Here is an 18,250-nt window from a genome sequence, read left to right on the forward strand (position 1 = left end):
GATATGGACTGGGGGTGGGTGGTTATTCTGTTTTATTTTTTAGGCTGCACCATGTAGCTTGTGGGATCCTAGTTCCCCAACCAGGGATTGAACCCGCGCTCCTGGCAGTGAATATGCCTAGTCCTAACCACTGAACCTCCAAGGAATTCCCTGCTTTAATTACTAGAATATGAATAGGTTACATAGTGGAGTTCATATCCAACACTGTTGGTATAAAATACCACAGGAGCCTTGCTTTGCTGAAAATATAAAAAACAAACAATGAAGGTAGGATATCTGACAGATCATATTCTAATATTCTATAGAGATTAAACTGGCATTTGATTAAAAATAAATTTCAACTGCAAACACTCACTTCGTCTGGCCTACTCTATGGCATCTATCTTCTGCTTGTTTGTCATTGTAAGGATTACAGTCAATGTCATGAAGTATAACAACATTCGCTGAAGTCAGGTTTATTCCTAAGCCACCAGCTTTTGTTGACAGCAGAAACACAAAGATATCCATATCGGTATTAAATTCATCAATTAGATGAATCCTATAAGATAAATATATAAGGTTAAATCTCACAAAAAGGTTTATAATGAAAACTGAAAGCAATCACATCACGTGGAAAATAAACTTCAAGATGTAAATATATGCTCTTGGCACTCTAGTTATTTTTCTTTTCTATACCATTTATCTCCCTACTATTAATAATTCTTACTTTTAACTATGCAGGTTTGATTAATTCCTAATTTTGTCTTTTGTGAAAAGATTCTTGGCTTTTCTAAATTCTGATACGGCTTTGTGATCTTTAACCTTCTTAGAGTCAGTCAGCTATGACTCACAGACAATATACCTGATGAACCACGCATTTCAAGATTAAACTATAACGGTGTATTCTCTTTAGCATTACTTCTCTTCCTACTCAATGCAGGAAAAAAAAATTTAGTCTGGCTGATAAAAAAATAAACCAAAGATATAATGCAGTTTAAACACACTAGAAAAAGCACTGCTTTTAAGACAACCAAAACCCCAAACTTACTCAACTACCCTCAAAATAAGAAAAGTCCAAGATTTTAAGGTAATCTTGGTTTAAAGATAATGTGCTCTAGACTCAGAATGATTTTCAAAGAGAAAAGCACTGAAACACATATAACTCTACTAGTTGTTTCAAAATATATTTGAACATGATTCAGACCAAAAATTAAATTTTCCTCATCTTAAGGTAATGAATGATCGAAAGTAACCAAACATAAGACTCCAAGCAACATACGACTCCATGAAAAGCTCTAGACATTTAAAATTCTAACATTTACTCTTATTTGAGAGTAAGGTAGAGAGATTTTCTGAAACCAAAGTATACCTACCTTTCAGAAATCTGAGTCTTCCCATCTAATCTGAGGTACCTATGCTGATGATGTTTTAAGAGAACCTCTAAAATATCCAGCATCATGGTAAATTGGCTAAATAATACAACTCTATCACCCTGTGGAAATACATATATTAGTTAGATACATAAAAAATAAAATTGTAAGTATCTAATGAAAAACTGCTTCTTTAATAATAATAGTAATCAAGAAATCATAGCTAAGATAAATTTCTTAGATTGTATACAAATTATCTTCTAAACTTTGAACCTAAAATTGATTTTTAAGACTAATTAATGGGAATAGCTACAAAAAATACTAATTAGGTTGTGATCTTACAAATCTAAGCTATTTCACATGTAAACATTATGCATTAATTTATGTTAATGCTCACATATAAGGATTAACTTGTTACCATTGTATCTTCAAAATACTAAGTTTGAAGCAATTATATAGAATGTCACCTATGAAATAATGACAATCAATTTTATTTTAAAAATCAATATATTCTACTAACTTCTATTAGATGGTGGAAAAGTAATCAGGAAAACATGCCCAAATACATCCAAAAAATGCTCAAAACACTAATTTCTAGAAGAATGTAGAACATGGACTAAAACCTCAAGAAAGTCAAATCATGCCAGAACTATTTTAAAGTAGCTGAACTAATTGGGAAAACATATAAGGGAGAAATATTCTTCTTTAGTACCTTCTGCTTCAATTCAGACAAGATGCATCCTAAAACTCGAAATTTTCCAGAATCTAAAATCAAGTCCATGTCTAACTGGAAGTTATTAATATGTCGATACTGTTTACAAAGTACATGTAATTCAAAGTCTGTCATAACTTCCATATCTTCAAAGATCAGGTCAGGGTTAGCCTCACAATGTGTAGGTTCCTCAAAATAAAACAGAACAAAACAATATAAACCTCAAAATGAAGGTAATTTATAATATGATTAAAACAATCTAATAAAATTGTTCAGATCAGATAAAACATTTAAGTCATTAGATATTTCAGTGCAACAGATTTGGCAAAGGAAATTAATATTTATTTTTTAGCTATAATGCAGATAAGTTCTTACTGTTTTAGAGCTAACATACTGATATATTTACAGCTGAAATAATGTCTACAATTTGGTTCAAAATAATCCTGGGGAGGATTCTAGGTGAAACAAGAGGGAGCAGTCTCATTCCCGATGGTAACTGCAGAATATGGGTGAAGGCTACACAGGCAGAAGCTTTCATTACACAACTCCCTCTACTTTCACATGTCTAAAATTTTCCATGAATTTAATATAAAAACAGTTACAGAAAACATGAAAACAAAAGCATATGGCTATGTTAGAACAAAACTTTATTTGTAAACATAGCTACTGTCATATTGGGTCTTATGGTCACAGTTGGCTGACTCTTGATGTAGGCTGTCAATCCTTGGCTCTTCTGTCTCCTAATTGTTCTCAACTTTGTCTTAAAAATGTTTTTCTTAAATATTTGGTTAAAGGGTTAATATCCTTATTAGGTTCAATGGTCTGACTTTTAGACTAACAATGAATCTCAAGCTTAATAGTGCTAATAAAGCATACTGTTATACAAAATCCTTACCTTTAGCATAAGCTGAGACATTTCCTTGAGTTTTTCAGCTGTGTAATATTGGCGATGTAATAAAGGATGATTGGCCATTTTTCTCAATTGCATCATGACATTGCACATTTCTGTATTTTTTTCTGTGATCCAAAAAGTACACATTAAAAAAAAAAAACAAGTTGATGGCTGTTTGCCGAAATACATCTCAATGCAAACAAAAGGTTTTAAAACTATTTCTTCAAATTCGAACTTAAAAAAAAGCAAATCCCATTATCATATGATTAAACAAAAAAGCAGTTCCAGTACAGGATTATTCTTTACATAAAATTGTGAAAATAAGGTTATACCCATGTTATTGATAGACTTTTTCAATCTGTTGAAGAGACTCATATAGAGTTGTTCCTGCTTCTCTGACATTGCACATAACTCAATTCGATCTTTTTTGGGGGGCAGCTGCTTGAGAACCTATGAAAGGAAAACAGTTTAAGCAGATCATTCAAATAAAGAGTAAAAAAGATTTTAAAACCAATCATAATAAAAATATACAGATAAGAGTTACCTCTTCTTTTACTCTTCTGAGAATAAATGGTTTTATAATTTGTTTTGCATGTGCTATTCTCTCCTTTTCATATATACTTTGCTCATCTGCTGATTTCTAAGTAAAGTAAGAACATGACATTTTAAAGTTATTACACAACATGAAACTTTCCCTCACTACATTCTGAGTTGTTTCCCATAGAAATTCAATTAATTCTAGATGGAACTTGAATTCTGGGCTGACATATAGTACTTAAGACTCCACATGTACTTTCAGGTTTTGCGACAAATCATGTACTCTCCGGAGGTAATGAAATTGAACTGCACTATGATAGTGTTCAGAAGAAATTAACTCATGAGTCATTACTGATTACACAGATAACTCTTAAAAAGATATGTGTGTATTTAAGGGAGTTTGGGTGGAGGTAAAGAGAGAGATAAGTAGGAACTTGTATCTATTTGTGGAAAATGGCCCCCAAAGAAAGCTAGCGCAGGTGATGCAAATCATTAGTCTACACAAACAGGGCAGTTCCTAGCCAAAACCTGTTAATTTTGGAGAAGAGGAATTTTATACCAAGATTTTAAAGGAATCCTCCATATCCTATGATCTGCTAAGGCCACCACGTGGAAGGGAATACATTAATGAAATTAGAAAGGCAGCTGACAGGAGAAGATTATCAGAAAATTCTCACAAAATACATGTGATTTGTGAGAGTGTCAAGAACCTATATAAACACTGTTGTGCTGGAAAATCAGAGTTCCTGAAAACTATACTCTCACTTTTTCTAAGTAATGGGGAAAAAATTAACCATATTTTCTTGTAAATAAGATGTCTTTATTGTGACTTTTAATTTATGGAGTGTTAATGCAAAACAAATCTATCAGTATATGAATTTTTGGGATATTCTACCTTGTTCAGTTTTATAGCTTACCTATTACAAAAAACGCTAATTTATTTAATTTTAAAAAAGAAGATGATACAATCAAACTTTCTCCACATATTAAATATCTGAGCTATCCACTGATTTGAAATGATGATTCAGAAAATCAGGATATTAAAAACCAAAACTTTTAGACAATGATTATAGAAGCCTCCAGTTTATTTCCCATTGTATTTTGGCTGACTTCCCAACTCATCCAAATACAGGGATATCAACCACTTAAACTTATTTCATAGGACATATATGTCCAATGAAAACAAGAAAAAAGACAAAACAAAAAAATGGTTCAGGTAAAACACAAAGTAAGACATTTGAAAAAAAAAATATGAATTTATGCTTACTGTCTTAGAAGAAAACATTCTTCGTATTTCACTGGTGCTACTACTGAACATGTGTGGCATAACAAAATTCAACAGCGACATGAGTTCTAACAGGTTATTCTGCACAGGTGTGCCTGTGAGCAGCAGACGGTTATTTGCCTATGAACAAAGGTAAAGTTTAGATTTAGTGTTGCCTTAAAAGAAAAAAAGATCTATATACTTTTTAGTTATCTCCCTCAGTGGAGGAGAAAAAAATTAAAACCATTATTAGTAATAAAATATTCTGTGATGAAAGATAAGTAATTCTAAAAAATTATCATCTATTGTACTTCAAGGTAGAATGTATAAAACATTCAGTTTATAAGTGGGTAATTCATGTTCCCACATTACTTTTCTATGAAGCAATGAAAGAAGACAGATTATAGCTGATATCCATAAAGTTTATCCTATAGTACAAAGGTCGGCAAACTGAAGCTCATGAGCTAAGAATGGTTTTTACATTTTTAAAGGGTTTAAAAAAAAGAAAAAGCAAAAAACAAGTGATAGTAGCTGAATGGCCCATGGAGCATGAAAAGTTACTTATCTGGTCCTATGAAGAAGAAGTTTGCTGGTCCCTGATGTAAAATACCATACACACACATACACAAAATCTGAAACTTTATCATTCTTGGAAAAATTCAGAGAACATTCTCTTACATTAATTGTCATAAGGTGCTGGTAGCGGATGGAGCCCATATTCTTCAGCATATGGCCCTCATCAAAAATTGCATAATTCAGTTTCAGCCGACGAAATAGACTACGATCATCAGAACTGCTGATGGCACAGTTATACCTGTCACCAAAAGAAAAAATCAGTCTCTAAGAATAAACCTTTAAAAGCATGGACTCACGTGAGATTAATGTTTCAAAAAATTATTTTTATTTATATATTTCTAATAGCCAGTACCTAACACAGCTGGTACTCAAGTAAATACTGATGCACTTATATCCAATACTTATTGATGTACATGTAAGTGTGTACGTGTTAGTCACTTAGTTGTGTCAGACTCTTTGCGACCTGATGGACTATGGCCTGCCAGACTCCTCTGTCCATGGAATTCTCCAAGCAAGATTACTAGAGTGGGTAGCTATTCCCTTCTCCAGTGGCTCTTCCTGATTAAGGGATCAAACCCAGGTCCCTTGCACTGCAGGCGGATACTCTACCATCTGAGCTACCAGGGAGGATGATGTACATGTAACCAAGTTACAAAAGCTACAATATGCAGTTAAAAGACAATTTATATGTTGGAATTAGACAATCTCTACACATCCTGGAAGAGGTCAATTTGGGTACAATTTATATGTGATCTGCAATTTTCACACACTGTGCTTTATGAATTGTTATATTTTAAGAAGCAGTAGGGGAAAAAATGTGAAGCTAAGACATTTCTGTTAAGAACATAATGTGCTGTGTTTTGTTGTTCATTATATTAAACTGGTAGAGTTAATCCAAGAAATAACAATTAACAGCAGCTTAGCAGCAGCAGCAGCAGCAGTACAAGACTACATATGAAAATGGAGTCTCTTTTATTAAGAAAAGATGATTTCTGGATGAATTCTTTTAATCATGGTCTCCTACAGAATTAATTAAAAAGTGTTATTACGGTACTATATACCAAACTGAAAAATGCCTAAATCTTCACCATAACTCATTCTATTACTTTTGATGCATAGTCGTTAGTATAAATTTTATTTCATTTTACTACTACTATTTTAAAAACATTTTAAAAAAAGATTTGGGGGCTGTACAACATTTTTTTTCTTCCAGTTTTTTTTCCTCAATACTTACGTGGTCACAATTACATTGTATTCTTCATATCTGCTATGAATGTTGTATCTAATCTGTTTACGTTCTTCTTGAGAACCTAGAATTTAAAGATGAAACATACAAATTGATTGTATTATTGTACTTAACTGTATGTTAAGATTTTAAAGAAGCTTCCAAAGTTAAGAGAAAAATGACATATTCTTACCATAGTAACAGAGCACCTTTAAAGTGGGGCACCATAAATTAACTTCTCTTAACCAGTTATCTATGAGACAAAAGAGATATTACTTGCATATGCTACAACAGGATATATGTGTGCAATGAAATGAACACTGAAGTCTAACAAGATCTACCAGGAAATTCTTCTTTTATAAAGTAACAAAAGATGACTTTGAAAAATCACACTCTTCACAATTTTATCCCTGATGATTAAAATGACGAAGATTTTCAGGTGGCATCAAAATAAAGAGCAGAAGCCCAATCATTATATTTATAGATGATTATTAATTTCTAATTTTGAGGTTTCTTTTTTTGGGGGGGGGGGAAGGTGTTACGTTCATACATACATTCTCTGACTCCAGTCTACAATCAATTGAAAAAGAATGAAACAGTAATTTGAATTGGGATGAATTGCATATTTCTCACTTAATAAATGTTTAATTGTAAGTTTAAATCACTTAGCTTCCCTTAAATTAGTTACTCATGAAAACAACCTTTAAAAGTACTACAAAAACAAATAATCTTTTCAAATGGTACTTAATCTCTAATAATTTATAAGCTGAATAACTAACTTATACTGGAGTTCTTTTCTTTAAAAAGACTTCCAGTATAATAACACACATATGCAAAGGGAGAAAAGTTATAAGGAAACCACAGAAATGAACATTCACCTCCACAAACTAAGAAATCTCACACACACACACAGTTTTTCTTCCCTTCATACATATAAAACACCATTTAGTCAAGTAAAATTGTCCACAGTATTACAAACCTATAGTTGATGCTGGAACAACGATCAAATGAGGACCTTTATTACCCTCCTGATAGAGGTACGCCAGAAATGCAATGGCTTGAATAGTTTTTCCCAGACCCTAAAAAGAAAATGTTTAAAAGAAAAACATATTAAATGTAAAAACAAACAAAAGACCCAAATAAATACTGGGAAAATAAAAGAAAAAAGAATATTTCTGGTTTTATTTATGATTCACCACAATGCAACTCTACTATATTCTTAGTTCTCAATAGCCATAAAACAGATCATAGTCGCCAATTGATACTACAACTTAAAGACTGCGATGTACTTTAACTGCTAGCTAGTATGTGATACTAATATTAAAGACCTCTGCTTGCACATAAAGGATATAATTTCGGTAATTGTTAATATGAAGCAACCATTTAATACATACTGGATTGATGGAAAACGGCGTTCCATTGACTAACTGGAGTTGAATATATACCCATCCTATTACTCAGCAATTTTACTCCTAAGAATATATTCAAGAGATATGAGAGCATATGTCCATGAAAAATCTTGGGTAAGAATACTGATGCAGTTTTATTATAATAACCACACACTGGAAATAATCTAAACTGCCATCAATAATCTAAACTGCCAGGAGAGTGGATAAAAAGCACCATCACCAAACCACTGATACATATAAGAGCATGGATTAATCTTAGTAATTTTATTACGTACCAAATGAACCAGAAACTGTTTACACAGTATATACTGTATGGATCTATTCATATAAAGTTCAGAAATCAGAAAAAAAAAATTATTGTACTGTGATAGGTGTCAGAATAGTGGTGGTGTTTATGACTAAAAAGGAGCATAAGGCAACTTTCTGGGATGATGGAAATGTTGATCAAGAGGCAGTCACATGGGTGTACATACATGTAAAAAGTCACTAAGCTGAAAATTTGTATGCACATCAATAAAGTATTATATTAAAAAAAAGGCTGCTGCTGCTGCGGCTAAGTCGCTTCAGTCATGTCTGACTCTGCGCGACCCCACAGACGGCAGCCCACCAGGCTCCCCCATCCCCGGGATTCTCCAGGCAAGAACACTGGAATGCGTTGCCGTTTCCTTCTCCAATGCATGAAAGTGAAAAGTGAAAGTGAAATTGCTCAGTCGTGTCCAACTCTTCACAACCCCATGGACTGTAGCCTACCAGGCTCCTCCGTCCACGGGTTTTCCAGGCAAGAGTACTGGAGTGGGGTGCCATTGCCTTCTCCAAAAAAAGGCTAAAGAGGAAGTATAGCTCCTCAGGAGAGCTAAACATTGCCAACTGTTAGGAACTGAATTGCTCCCAAACCCCAAATTTACATGTTGAAGTCCTAACTCCCAATGTTAAGATTTTTTGGAGATAAAGCCTTTAAAGAGGTAAGTTAAATACGGTCATAAGGGTAAGGGCCCAACCCCTCTCTTTAAGAAGAGACTGAATGTGCCCAGAGGAAAGCCATGTGAGGACACAGCAATGTGCCTATCTACAAACCAGACGGGAGCCTCTGGTGAAACCAAACCTGCCAACACTTTGATTTTAGACTTCCAGTCTCCAGAACTATGAGCTATTTCTGTTGTTTAAGTCTCCCTGTCTTTAATACTTTGTTAGGGAAGCCCTAGCAGACACTACCTTATCATAAATATTGTAATTTACAGGATACAAAAACAGTTCCACATAATATATCTCATTTGACACCAAATATAATCTTACGATATAGGAATAACCTATGTTTTATTAACTTTAACCTTGAGAGATTAGGTCATTTGGTAAAGGTCAGACAACCCATGAAAGACAAATGTGGATCCAGAACCTAGATTTGATTTCCAAGTCCAGTTTCCACAATTGTACTATTCTATATTCTATATATAACTTCTAATTATTTTTAAATTCCGCATATATTATTCACTTTTCTAAATCACTTCTGTGTTTTAACAAAAGTATGAGATATATGTGGGAACGGTCTTAAAATACTGAAGATTATTTTACTAGAAGTGAAATAGAGGACAAGGATTATTATCTTTGTTAATTTTTATTTTGTAACTTTACACAGTGTAAAAGAGCTGACTCACTGGAAAAGACCCCGATGCTAGGAAAGATTGAGGACAGGAGAAGAGAGTGACAGAGGATCAGATGGTTGGATGGCATCCTTGATTCGACAGACATACGCAAACTCCAGGAAATAGTGGACAGGGAAACCTGCGTGCTGCAATCCATGTTGTCACAAACAGTCGGACATGACTTAAGAGACTGAACACCACCCCCACCACAATTTAATACAATAGATATTCAATAAACATTTTCTCTACTGAACATGATTCATTTTTAATAAACACTTTAAAAAGTTTAGCTGGAGGAAAGAAGGTAAAAGTTAGATTAAAGGTCAAGTTTCTACATGACAATACTTGGACTATTGGCTGTAATGAACTTCCTAGATCAATTTTAAAGGCAGCTATAGAAAACCACAGACAGGCTTCCCAGGTGGCTCAGTGGGTAAAGAATCTGCCTGCAGTGCAAGAAAAGCACATACACTAAAATATCTTTTAGTGTAAGATATATATGTATATGTGTATATATGTATGACGCATTCAAACACGTCTGCAGAATAATCTGGAAGGATACAGCAAAATAAACACTTATTTTAAGGTGCTACGATTATGTGTGATACTGTTTTTTTCTATGTATTTTTATGTAACATCTAATTTTAAAAACATATTTATTAATTTGATGAGAAAGACAAAAAACCTATTTTCATTTCCGAGAGGAAGTAAGGAGACTAAAACTCACATAAGCAATAGAAAACTGCGAAAGGTAAGAGCGCTTACACTTTGCTAAGAGCAGTAGACTAACAGGGTCGAGGGAAATTTTCATTTTTTAAATGACAGCAAAGATGCCTATTAACAACATATCCTACAAATAGAGTACTACTTACCATTTCGTCTGCCAAAATGCCATTAAGTCCGTGTTTATGTACCAATGCCAGCCAATTCAAACCAACCTTCTGATAGGGCTTGAGTGACAAACTGGTAAAAAGAGAGTTACCGAATGTTACAGATTTATAATTCTATCCACTTTCTCTACTAGTTTTCTGAGACGCACTTTAGGTTTACAACGCACACAAAAAGGAAAGTATCTAGGTGTGGCCTTACCTTTTAACTTATTGTTATTAATAAAAGTTATTTTCACTTAAGAAAATGAACCCAAAACATAATATGTTTTAAAAAGTCTCTCAAATTTTATTCTGTATTTATTGACTTACTTATCCTGGCAATAAGAATTACAAAAGGTATTGCTGTATTCAGTTAAAATGTAATGCTACGAAATTAATTACGTAACAATTAGACTATTAACCATGGTAACATATTACAAAGCTAACATTTATATTAGAAAAATGTATTGATATGAATGAGTATTAGCACACTGAGGAACTTAAAGTATCAGAACAAAAACATAAGCATAATTTGCTACTTTGCCAGGCTGATTTAATAAACACTTTCTGAATGAATGTCAATCACCTTTAATGTCACTGGTATATATAATTATAGAGCATGTATGCATTGTGTATTTATGTTTGAATTACGTATAAATGTAAACTTGCTGGGGGGGGTCAATTAAATACCAATGAATAGAAAACAGCAGGCAAGTGTCAAAATGTTATTTAATTTCTGAACACATAACAAATTAATCCCTGGGATTAACTTTCTTGAAAGGTAACATGGAAGGGTTACAGTGGATGAAAACAACAGTTTTTTCTGAAAGTTCAAGTTGTTAAAAACTAGTATTTACTGAACATCTACTATATACACAGATACACAAAAATATCACTTTCAGGTATCACCTTATTCAATCTTTTAGTATTCCATAGAGGTAGGCTATTTTCATTTTAACAAATGAAAAAACCTGAGGCTCAGCAATTTGCCTGAGACTGCATAACTACAAAGCAAAATTTTATGGCTAAAATTTTAACTCAGAAAGTCTCTCTCATTCAAAAGCATATTCTTATTTATACTCTCGAGGGCAGCTTAAACCTCACATTAACATGAAAACTTAGGACAAGGCCATGCTCTTCATTCTACAGCTCTGACTCTTGTCTCTTTCTGTTACACATATCCTACCTGCACATAGAGAACATGTCTTGACACAGCAATGGGTATGATAAACAGTTAATGGGTCAGATTCTGAAATCGACACTTTAACTAGAGCTGGGGTCAAGCAGGTAAGGTAGAAAGGTATCCGTCTTAAATCAGAACCTATTCTACAACTGTGGGGTGTGCAATCTGCAAAACATTTCTCATGTGAAAAAATTAAAAGCAGAGGTAGAAAAAAGTTAGCAGTGTTGCTGAAGTCTTTACAGTTCATTTCTTAAAATGTCTTTGGTCTTTTTGGCCAATACTATTTCTATGCCATTACAAAAGTAATAATAAGTAGAATATACTATTGAAGGTATTTCAATTTTCCAGATCCAAATAAATTCTACTATACTGGTAGTCAGAATAAATGCTAATACTGGATTCGAGACACTCTACTATGGGGTTTACATGCATTATTACTTTATTTAACCTACATTATAAAGTAGGTACTATTACTATAATCATCTCCATTTACAGATAAGAAATCCTCCCTGGGATTCAGAGAAGTTAAGTAACTTGCCTAAGGTCACAGTTATCCAAATCTGTGTCAACAGTGGTAGAGCTGGTATTCAATCCAGGTCTGATCCAGAGCTCTGCCTTCAATCACTGAACAGCAAACAGGAAAGTTTTCTCTCTCTGACCCACCTACTCTACAGTCAGGACTTTCTATTTTTAAATTGAACTTTCTATTATGTTTCTGAGTCATTCCTAACATCTTAGTCATCCCCCACAGATCAAGGTTCACATTCCATGAAAATGATGAAAAACTTGATAAGGTAGGCACATTACATCAGTTATATACACATGCCAAGAGCCAATAAGCTCTCTCAATGTAAACTGACCACAAATACCCAATAAATATTTTTAACAAACAAAATGACTGAATTTATGCATCACCAACACATGTTGAGAAAGGAGTCTATTAAAATATCCTTAACTATATATAAAATTTTAAAAAGTGATGATTTTGAAAACCATCTACTACACTGAATTTTCCATTCAAATACAATTGTTTCATCCACATTCATAAAGTAGGTATAGTAGTTGTTCTGATCATGACATTAAATACCTTTACTGAGTACATGTATGTGTGTATTTGCTCTTCTGCTCGATTTATCTAAATTACAAGTAACTAAATTACCTAAATTCCAAGTAACTGTCTGTTGCAGCACTGCTGCCCGTAACACAAATCTTTTCAGAAAGCAGAAGGATCACTGAAAATGCAGTTTTGGCAAACACTTTTCCAATTCACTTGTTAAGACAAGTTTTAAAACAGGGCAGCTATAGTCTTTCTCTGTCAATCACTAATATTTAGTTGCTATACAATTACACTTCCCATTAATCTTAACATTTCAAAGTTTTCTAAAAACTTTTGACTGCGTATGAACCCCAACCACAAGTTTACAGGTTAAGAATATAAACTGCTCAGGGTTATCTGAATGGTAAGAAGTATAGCCAGGGTCTTGTGAGGTGGGTAAGTGATCTCTTCCCAGTAAGGGACCATAACTATCCTGCATTGCAGGTTTTCTTACCTCCCAAAGACGAAAAAAGTGATTTTAAGATTTTCTGACGTCATAAAAGAAAATGAGGCAGCATGTTTAAAGTTACTTGTTTTGTTAGGGGGGAAAATCCTTTCAGATATAAGTTACTTTGATTTCTTTTCAGAGGGAAATTAAATTGGGTTTAAATTTCCTGTCAGAGAAAAAATAGCTTCAAAATTACTTTGAAAGGTGAGAAAGGCCTGAAATAGAAAACTGGAGTATATACAATGTGCTAAATTTAAGTGTAAAATGCAGAAGTAGAGGGCTAAACTTTTTGCAGTAGTTCATATGAAACAGATGAGGGACTCTAATTGATCAAAAATTTATATCCTTTAAGTATAACATGAATGCTGAAAATACTACCACAATAATAGTTTGTACTAATAGCAGTATCCAAACTACTAAAATATTTATATCATAGGACTCTGAGTTAGTTGGATTATGTGTGCAGTATAGATTTGCATTTGACGTCACTGTCAAATGGTTTCACAGCAACTGTTTAGGAAGAGGATATAGAATCACCCTGTCAAGTTGAGGATGAACAAGATCAGAAGAACCTTAGTAGATTAGCCCAGAAAAAGACAGGACATACATGATTAAATATTATTTTACACTGAATATCTTTTCAGATATCTTTTCAGTTAGAACAATATAAAGCTGACAAAATGCTGATTAAATGCTAAAGCTTGAGAGATAGCTACATTTATGATAGGAATAAAACAGGAGTAATGCTGAGGTTTTTTTTTTTTAACTTTTCCCTCACTGCATTATTATATTTTAACTTAAGGCAACTTTAACTTTGATGTTTTAAAATAAAGATTATGAATGCTAATGGTTTTGAGATACATATGAGAATTTTTTCTCTTGCCAGGACTTTAACAGTGTATTACATAGATAAAAATATGTCACAGCTACACTATGTCTGCATTTTATCTCTAAAAGGTTATTTTTCTGTTATAATTCTGGTAAATTCATAATAGGAAAACAGTTAACATGATTTTGCTTCAAAATAAACTTTACTACAAAGAATTCATTCTGTTAAGCAAAAGCACAACAGGTTATTCATCAGGATTGCTTAATATTTTCTTCTGTGCTAATAAATCCTTTCCTAAGGCAAGGAAAGTACTTTAAATGTTTCTATACTAAGCAGCCATTATGCTTGGCCAGTATACCAAGTAAAAATCTGCAAGTTGCTTGTGCAACTTACAATGGTTAAAACAAAAGCCAAGACAACAAATTTCACCCCCTAAAAGTGTATCTAAATAAACTCTAGACTATCTGTACAGGTTTTCAGAAGTCGTACTTTGGACTAGATCCAATAAGCACCTAAAAAAAATTAACTATTTTTCTCATCTGTTCAATATTTCATAAAAAAAATCTTCAGTCTAATGGAAAGGATAGCTTTAATATCTGATCATACTATTTACAAGTGACAGGACTTTGTGGACGTGGGTTTAAGAGAGAAATTTTTTAAGTGATGCAATAAAGCACTTGATTTTTTAAAATCCAAATTATGATAAAGTAGACTCAACTGGGTAAGCCTTGTAGAGTGAAGAACTCCCCATATCCAATGCTGTAGAACAAGAAGGAGCAGCTCCAACTACACTTTTAGGAGATGAATTTGCTGACATGGTCATAGTTCTTTCTATGCAACAGAGAAAAGAGCTTCTTTGTGGGAACTGCATCACGTTTCCCTACACCATCCCATAGCACCCTAGAAGGGCACAGAAAAGATTGTAGCTTACTATTAAAGGCCAGTAACCATATCTTGATTTTTTTTTTTCATATCTTGACTTTTAATTAACCAATGATCAGCAAATATGCTTTGATCACTAACTTAGTAAAATATCAGAAGCATATAAAATCACCAACGAAGGTAATTAGTTTTAATGAGGTCCTGGTGCTAATCTTATTATATACCTACCAGAAATATTCCAAAAAGAAATAATTCATTTAAAAAATTACATAACACTGCAGAGTATGGATATATCATAAGTAATTCTAACTAGGCTCTGATCTTAGAAACCTCGATTGTTTTCATGTTTCTGCCTCTGTATGGATTATCACAGTAAACAGTTTTATACCTTTTTAAAAATGAAAGCATTCTCAACAGTTCTAAGTTTCCAGACAACTTAAAAATAAACTTTTAAAAGAAGTTCAAAACAAACCGTCTGCCCACCAACATCATGCAAAGAAGGGATGTTCACAATCACAAAATGCTGTGTTAAGTATGTTCTGGTTGTTGGACAATATTTTTTAGTGAAAATACTTTAGTAGCTTATTTTTTTGCAAGAATTCTGACAAGGTATTTTACTGACAGCAGCAGGTGGGGCAATATACTTCTTGTATTTTTTCTTTTTTTATCATTTTTCCTTATATAATCTATTTAATAAAAGTATCCTCATTTTCTGTGTTTTTACCTCAAAAATATTAAAAAATTTGGGCTTTTGAAAGCATTTAAAACATTTAATCACATACATAGGATATTTTAATCATTTCATTCATGATTAAAAAGAAATTGAACTAAGACAAATTTTTACATTGATACAATTGAGCAGTTGACTCTTCAAAGCCCTAAATTAGCTAAAACCACCTTTTCAGGTTCTATGACTGTATAAGAAATTATCTGCCATCACAAGGAAAACACAGGTTATGCAAGACCATAATATTTTCTCCCTCTAACTTACAATGTGATAATGGAGGAAAATATCCTGACTGAGGAGAAGGGCAGTGGAGATCAATGGAAAAGAATTCACACACCACTTATATACCATTTTAGGAAAGTTTCCTAGGCACAACGTAGAAATAAATTTAAAAAACGTACATAACTGAGATAAAACAATAAATAGGTGCATACAAGTGTTACCTTTGGTTTAGAATGGAGGGTTGCTCTGTGTTCCATCCACTTCCATTTCCAGTGAGCATGGTAACTTGTTTTGTCAGTTTATTTGAAATGTCTTCACATTTGTTCATAAGCCTTATAACTACATCCCTTTCTTGAATCAGTGTTTTACAGTGCCATATCAAATCTTCTGATAAGCCATTCGTTTTGGACATCTTTGTGAACTATGGCATGAAAAGAAAAATAATTTATCAGTTCAGATCTAGAGTCAAATGGAGAGTCAATCTCAATTTCTTTCTTTGTGATGAAAAAGTTTCTTAAACTTTTATTAATGACCTTCCTAAACCAAGTGCAAAGACAACCAGCATTTTCATTCTCATATTTTCTCTTTGATAAATCTGCCATCTTAAATTCATCATGTTGAAATAAAATACATCTTTCTCTTCAAAATACACAATCCCAAGCTTGTTACTTTGATTCTAGTAGCTGTTCTCTTATGGGAAAAACTCTAATGTAATTGTTAATGTCTCCTATCAGCCAATTTTTTGCCTTTAAAACTCGATTCATGTCTATTACCAAAGGTAACGATGCCAAATGTAGTAACTGCAGACCAGATTTCTTATTTTTGTTACATCCTATGAATATGACATACAATCACATGACTATAAGATTAATTTTCCTGAAACATACTTTTCCCTATCTAGCATCAAAGTATAACCCCTCAAGCTTTCAAAACTTTAATTATTGATATTGTCCCTTGATATTTTACCCTAAACTGAGACTAATACTTGGAAAGATACTGCCCAAATCAAAAGTTAACTGTGATCAATTCAACAGCTTGATTAAACTTAAAAATAATATCAATTTTAATACAAGACTTGGATAAATGGCTTTGTGTGAAAACTCAAGAGTTTCTTTCAAAATATATTCATATTTATTTTTCTAAAGGAGATATTGACTACTTCACAATGTAGAAGTTTTAACAGAATTAGAATTTTTCCACATAGCTGAAAAATAATATACACTGAAAATCTGTAAAAAAAAATTTTTTTTTTTAATGTAAAGGATTAGAAAAAACCCCAGCAGCTATTTGAAAGCTGTTTGTTGGACAAAAAGAAAAACAAACAAAATTCAGAACAGAACAAAGCTAACTAAACTAAAACCACATGATTTTGACTCATGACATCTTACTTGGCATATTTTTTCAAGTCGTAACAAGAATCTCATTAACAACTCCAAATAATCCCAGTTATCACAATATTTCTAAGTTCACATTGATGCTCAAGCAATAGAAATTTAGTAGAGGATATACTGAGAAAATTTCATTAAAAATACAGTTTATATTAACACAGTTTTTATATCTAACTTAGAGTAAGTTGGTTAAGAAATGAAACTTTTAATCTGCTCCAAAGCCATATTATTACTTTACTGCAGGAATAAAAAACAAAACAAAGATTCAGCATGCCAAAAAACAGCATTGTGAAATACAAAGTTATTTGCACACTACTTTATATTTTCACAAGGATAACAAACATTCATAATCACAATGTAACCTTCCATTTGGTACTTTCAGGGAAACGATTTACACATAAAGAACAGGATATGTAGGAATCAGTGCCTTGAAGATTTTAAGGAGGTTCTATTAGAACTACAGTATTTTTTTTTAATGGAACCCCAAAAAACAATCTCATGTCTATTGTTGGGTATGTGTTTGTGATATAAATGAGTGAGAGAGAACAAACAAGAATAGCCAGGAAAAGAAAAACAAAAGGAACATACAGTGTGTGCTTTGTATATGCCTGAGACTGCTAGGTAAGGCTCATTAAATCCTCACAACTGCAAGATCAGTCCACCAGTTCCGGATGAATAAATCAAGGCTCAATTCCCAAGGTTACAAAGCAGGATAAAAGACTCCAAAGTCTATGCTCTTTTCACTAAAAACTAGTAACTCCCCAAATAAAACAAAATAAACAAAACCGTGAAAGTTAAAAATCAAAAACCCTTTTTTTCTGCAACCAACTGCCATTTACTTTGCGTTTTATTTTTTAATAAAGTAACGATTTTATTTATCACTGCCCTGGCTGGTGAACATACCTGGTATACAGACATATTCCCTGTTCTCATGTGGTTTACAGTCATTGGGAAAGACACACAATATACAATTGTAAGTGTGAACAACTGGTATTACAAGTT

General features: G+C 32.9%; 2 protein-coding genes across 4 annotated transcripts in view; one reads left to right on the top strand and one right to left on the bottom strand.

Annotated features, from left to right (window-relative positions):
- HPGDS (hematopoietic prostaglandin D synthase) overlaps window positions 1-9,857 on the top strand; it is a 46,094-nt gene extending 36,237 nt beyond the window's left edge. The window contains exon 7 of the mRNA XM_065907259.1: window positions 9,598-9,857. The gene's annotated coding sequence lies outside the window, so the exon portion shown is untranslated. The remainder of the gene's footprint in view (window positions 1-9,597) is intronic.
- The window catches only part of SMARCAD1 (SWI/SNF-related, matrix-associated actin-dependent regulator of chromatin, subfamily a, containing DEAD/H box 1), an 85,297-nt gene that overhangs the window by 4,151 nt on the left and 62,896 nt on the right, over window positions 1-18,250 (bottom strand). For all 3 annotated transcript variants that reach the window (XM_065907256.1, XM_065907257.1, XM_065907258.1), the window contains 13 exons: window positions 16,082-16,281; window positions 10,477-10,567; window positions 7,535-7,634; window positions 6,749-6,808; window positions 6,565-6,640; window positions 5,433-5,568; window positions 4,758-4,895; window positions 3,498-3,593; window positions 3,286-3,403; window positions 2,957-3,078; window positions 2,062-2,250; window positions 1,353-1,471; window positions 356-538 (listed from right to left, as the gene is read on the bottom strand). In XM_065907256.1, coding sequence (XP_065763328.1) covers window positions 356-538; window positions 1,353-1,471; window positions 2,062-2,250; window positions 2,957-3,078; window positions 3,286-3,403; window positions 3,498-3,593; window positions 4,758-4,895; window positions 5,433-5,568; window positions 6,565-6,640; window positions 6,749-6,808; window positions 7,535-7,634; window positions 10,477-10,567; window positions 16,082-16,281 — 1,628 coding nt within the window. The remainder of the gene's footprint in view (window positions 1-355; window positions 539-1,352; window positions 1,472-2,061; window positions 2,251-2,956; window positions 3,079-3,285; window positions 3,404-3,497; window positions 3,594-4,757; window positions 4,896-5,432; window positions 5,569-6,564; window positions 6,641-6,748; window positions 6,809-7,534; window positions 7,635-10,476; window positions 10,568-16,081; window positions 16,282-18,250) is intronic.

Source organism: Muntiacus reevesi, chromosome 16 (assembly GCF_963930625.1).
Source record: "Muntiacus reevesi chromosome 16, mMunRee1.1, whole genome shotgun sequence".
NCBI lineage: Eukaryota > Metazoa > Chordata > Mammalia > Artiodactyla > Cervidae > Muntiacus > Muntiacus reevesi.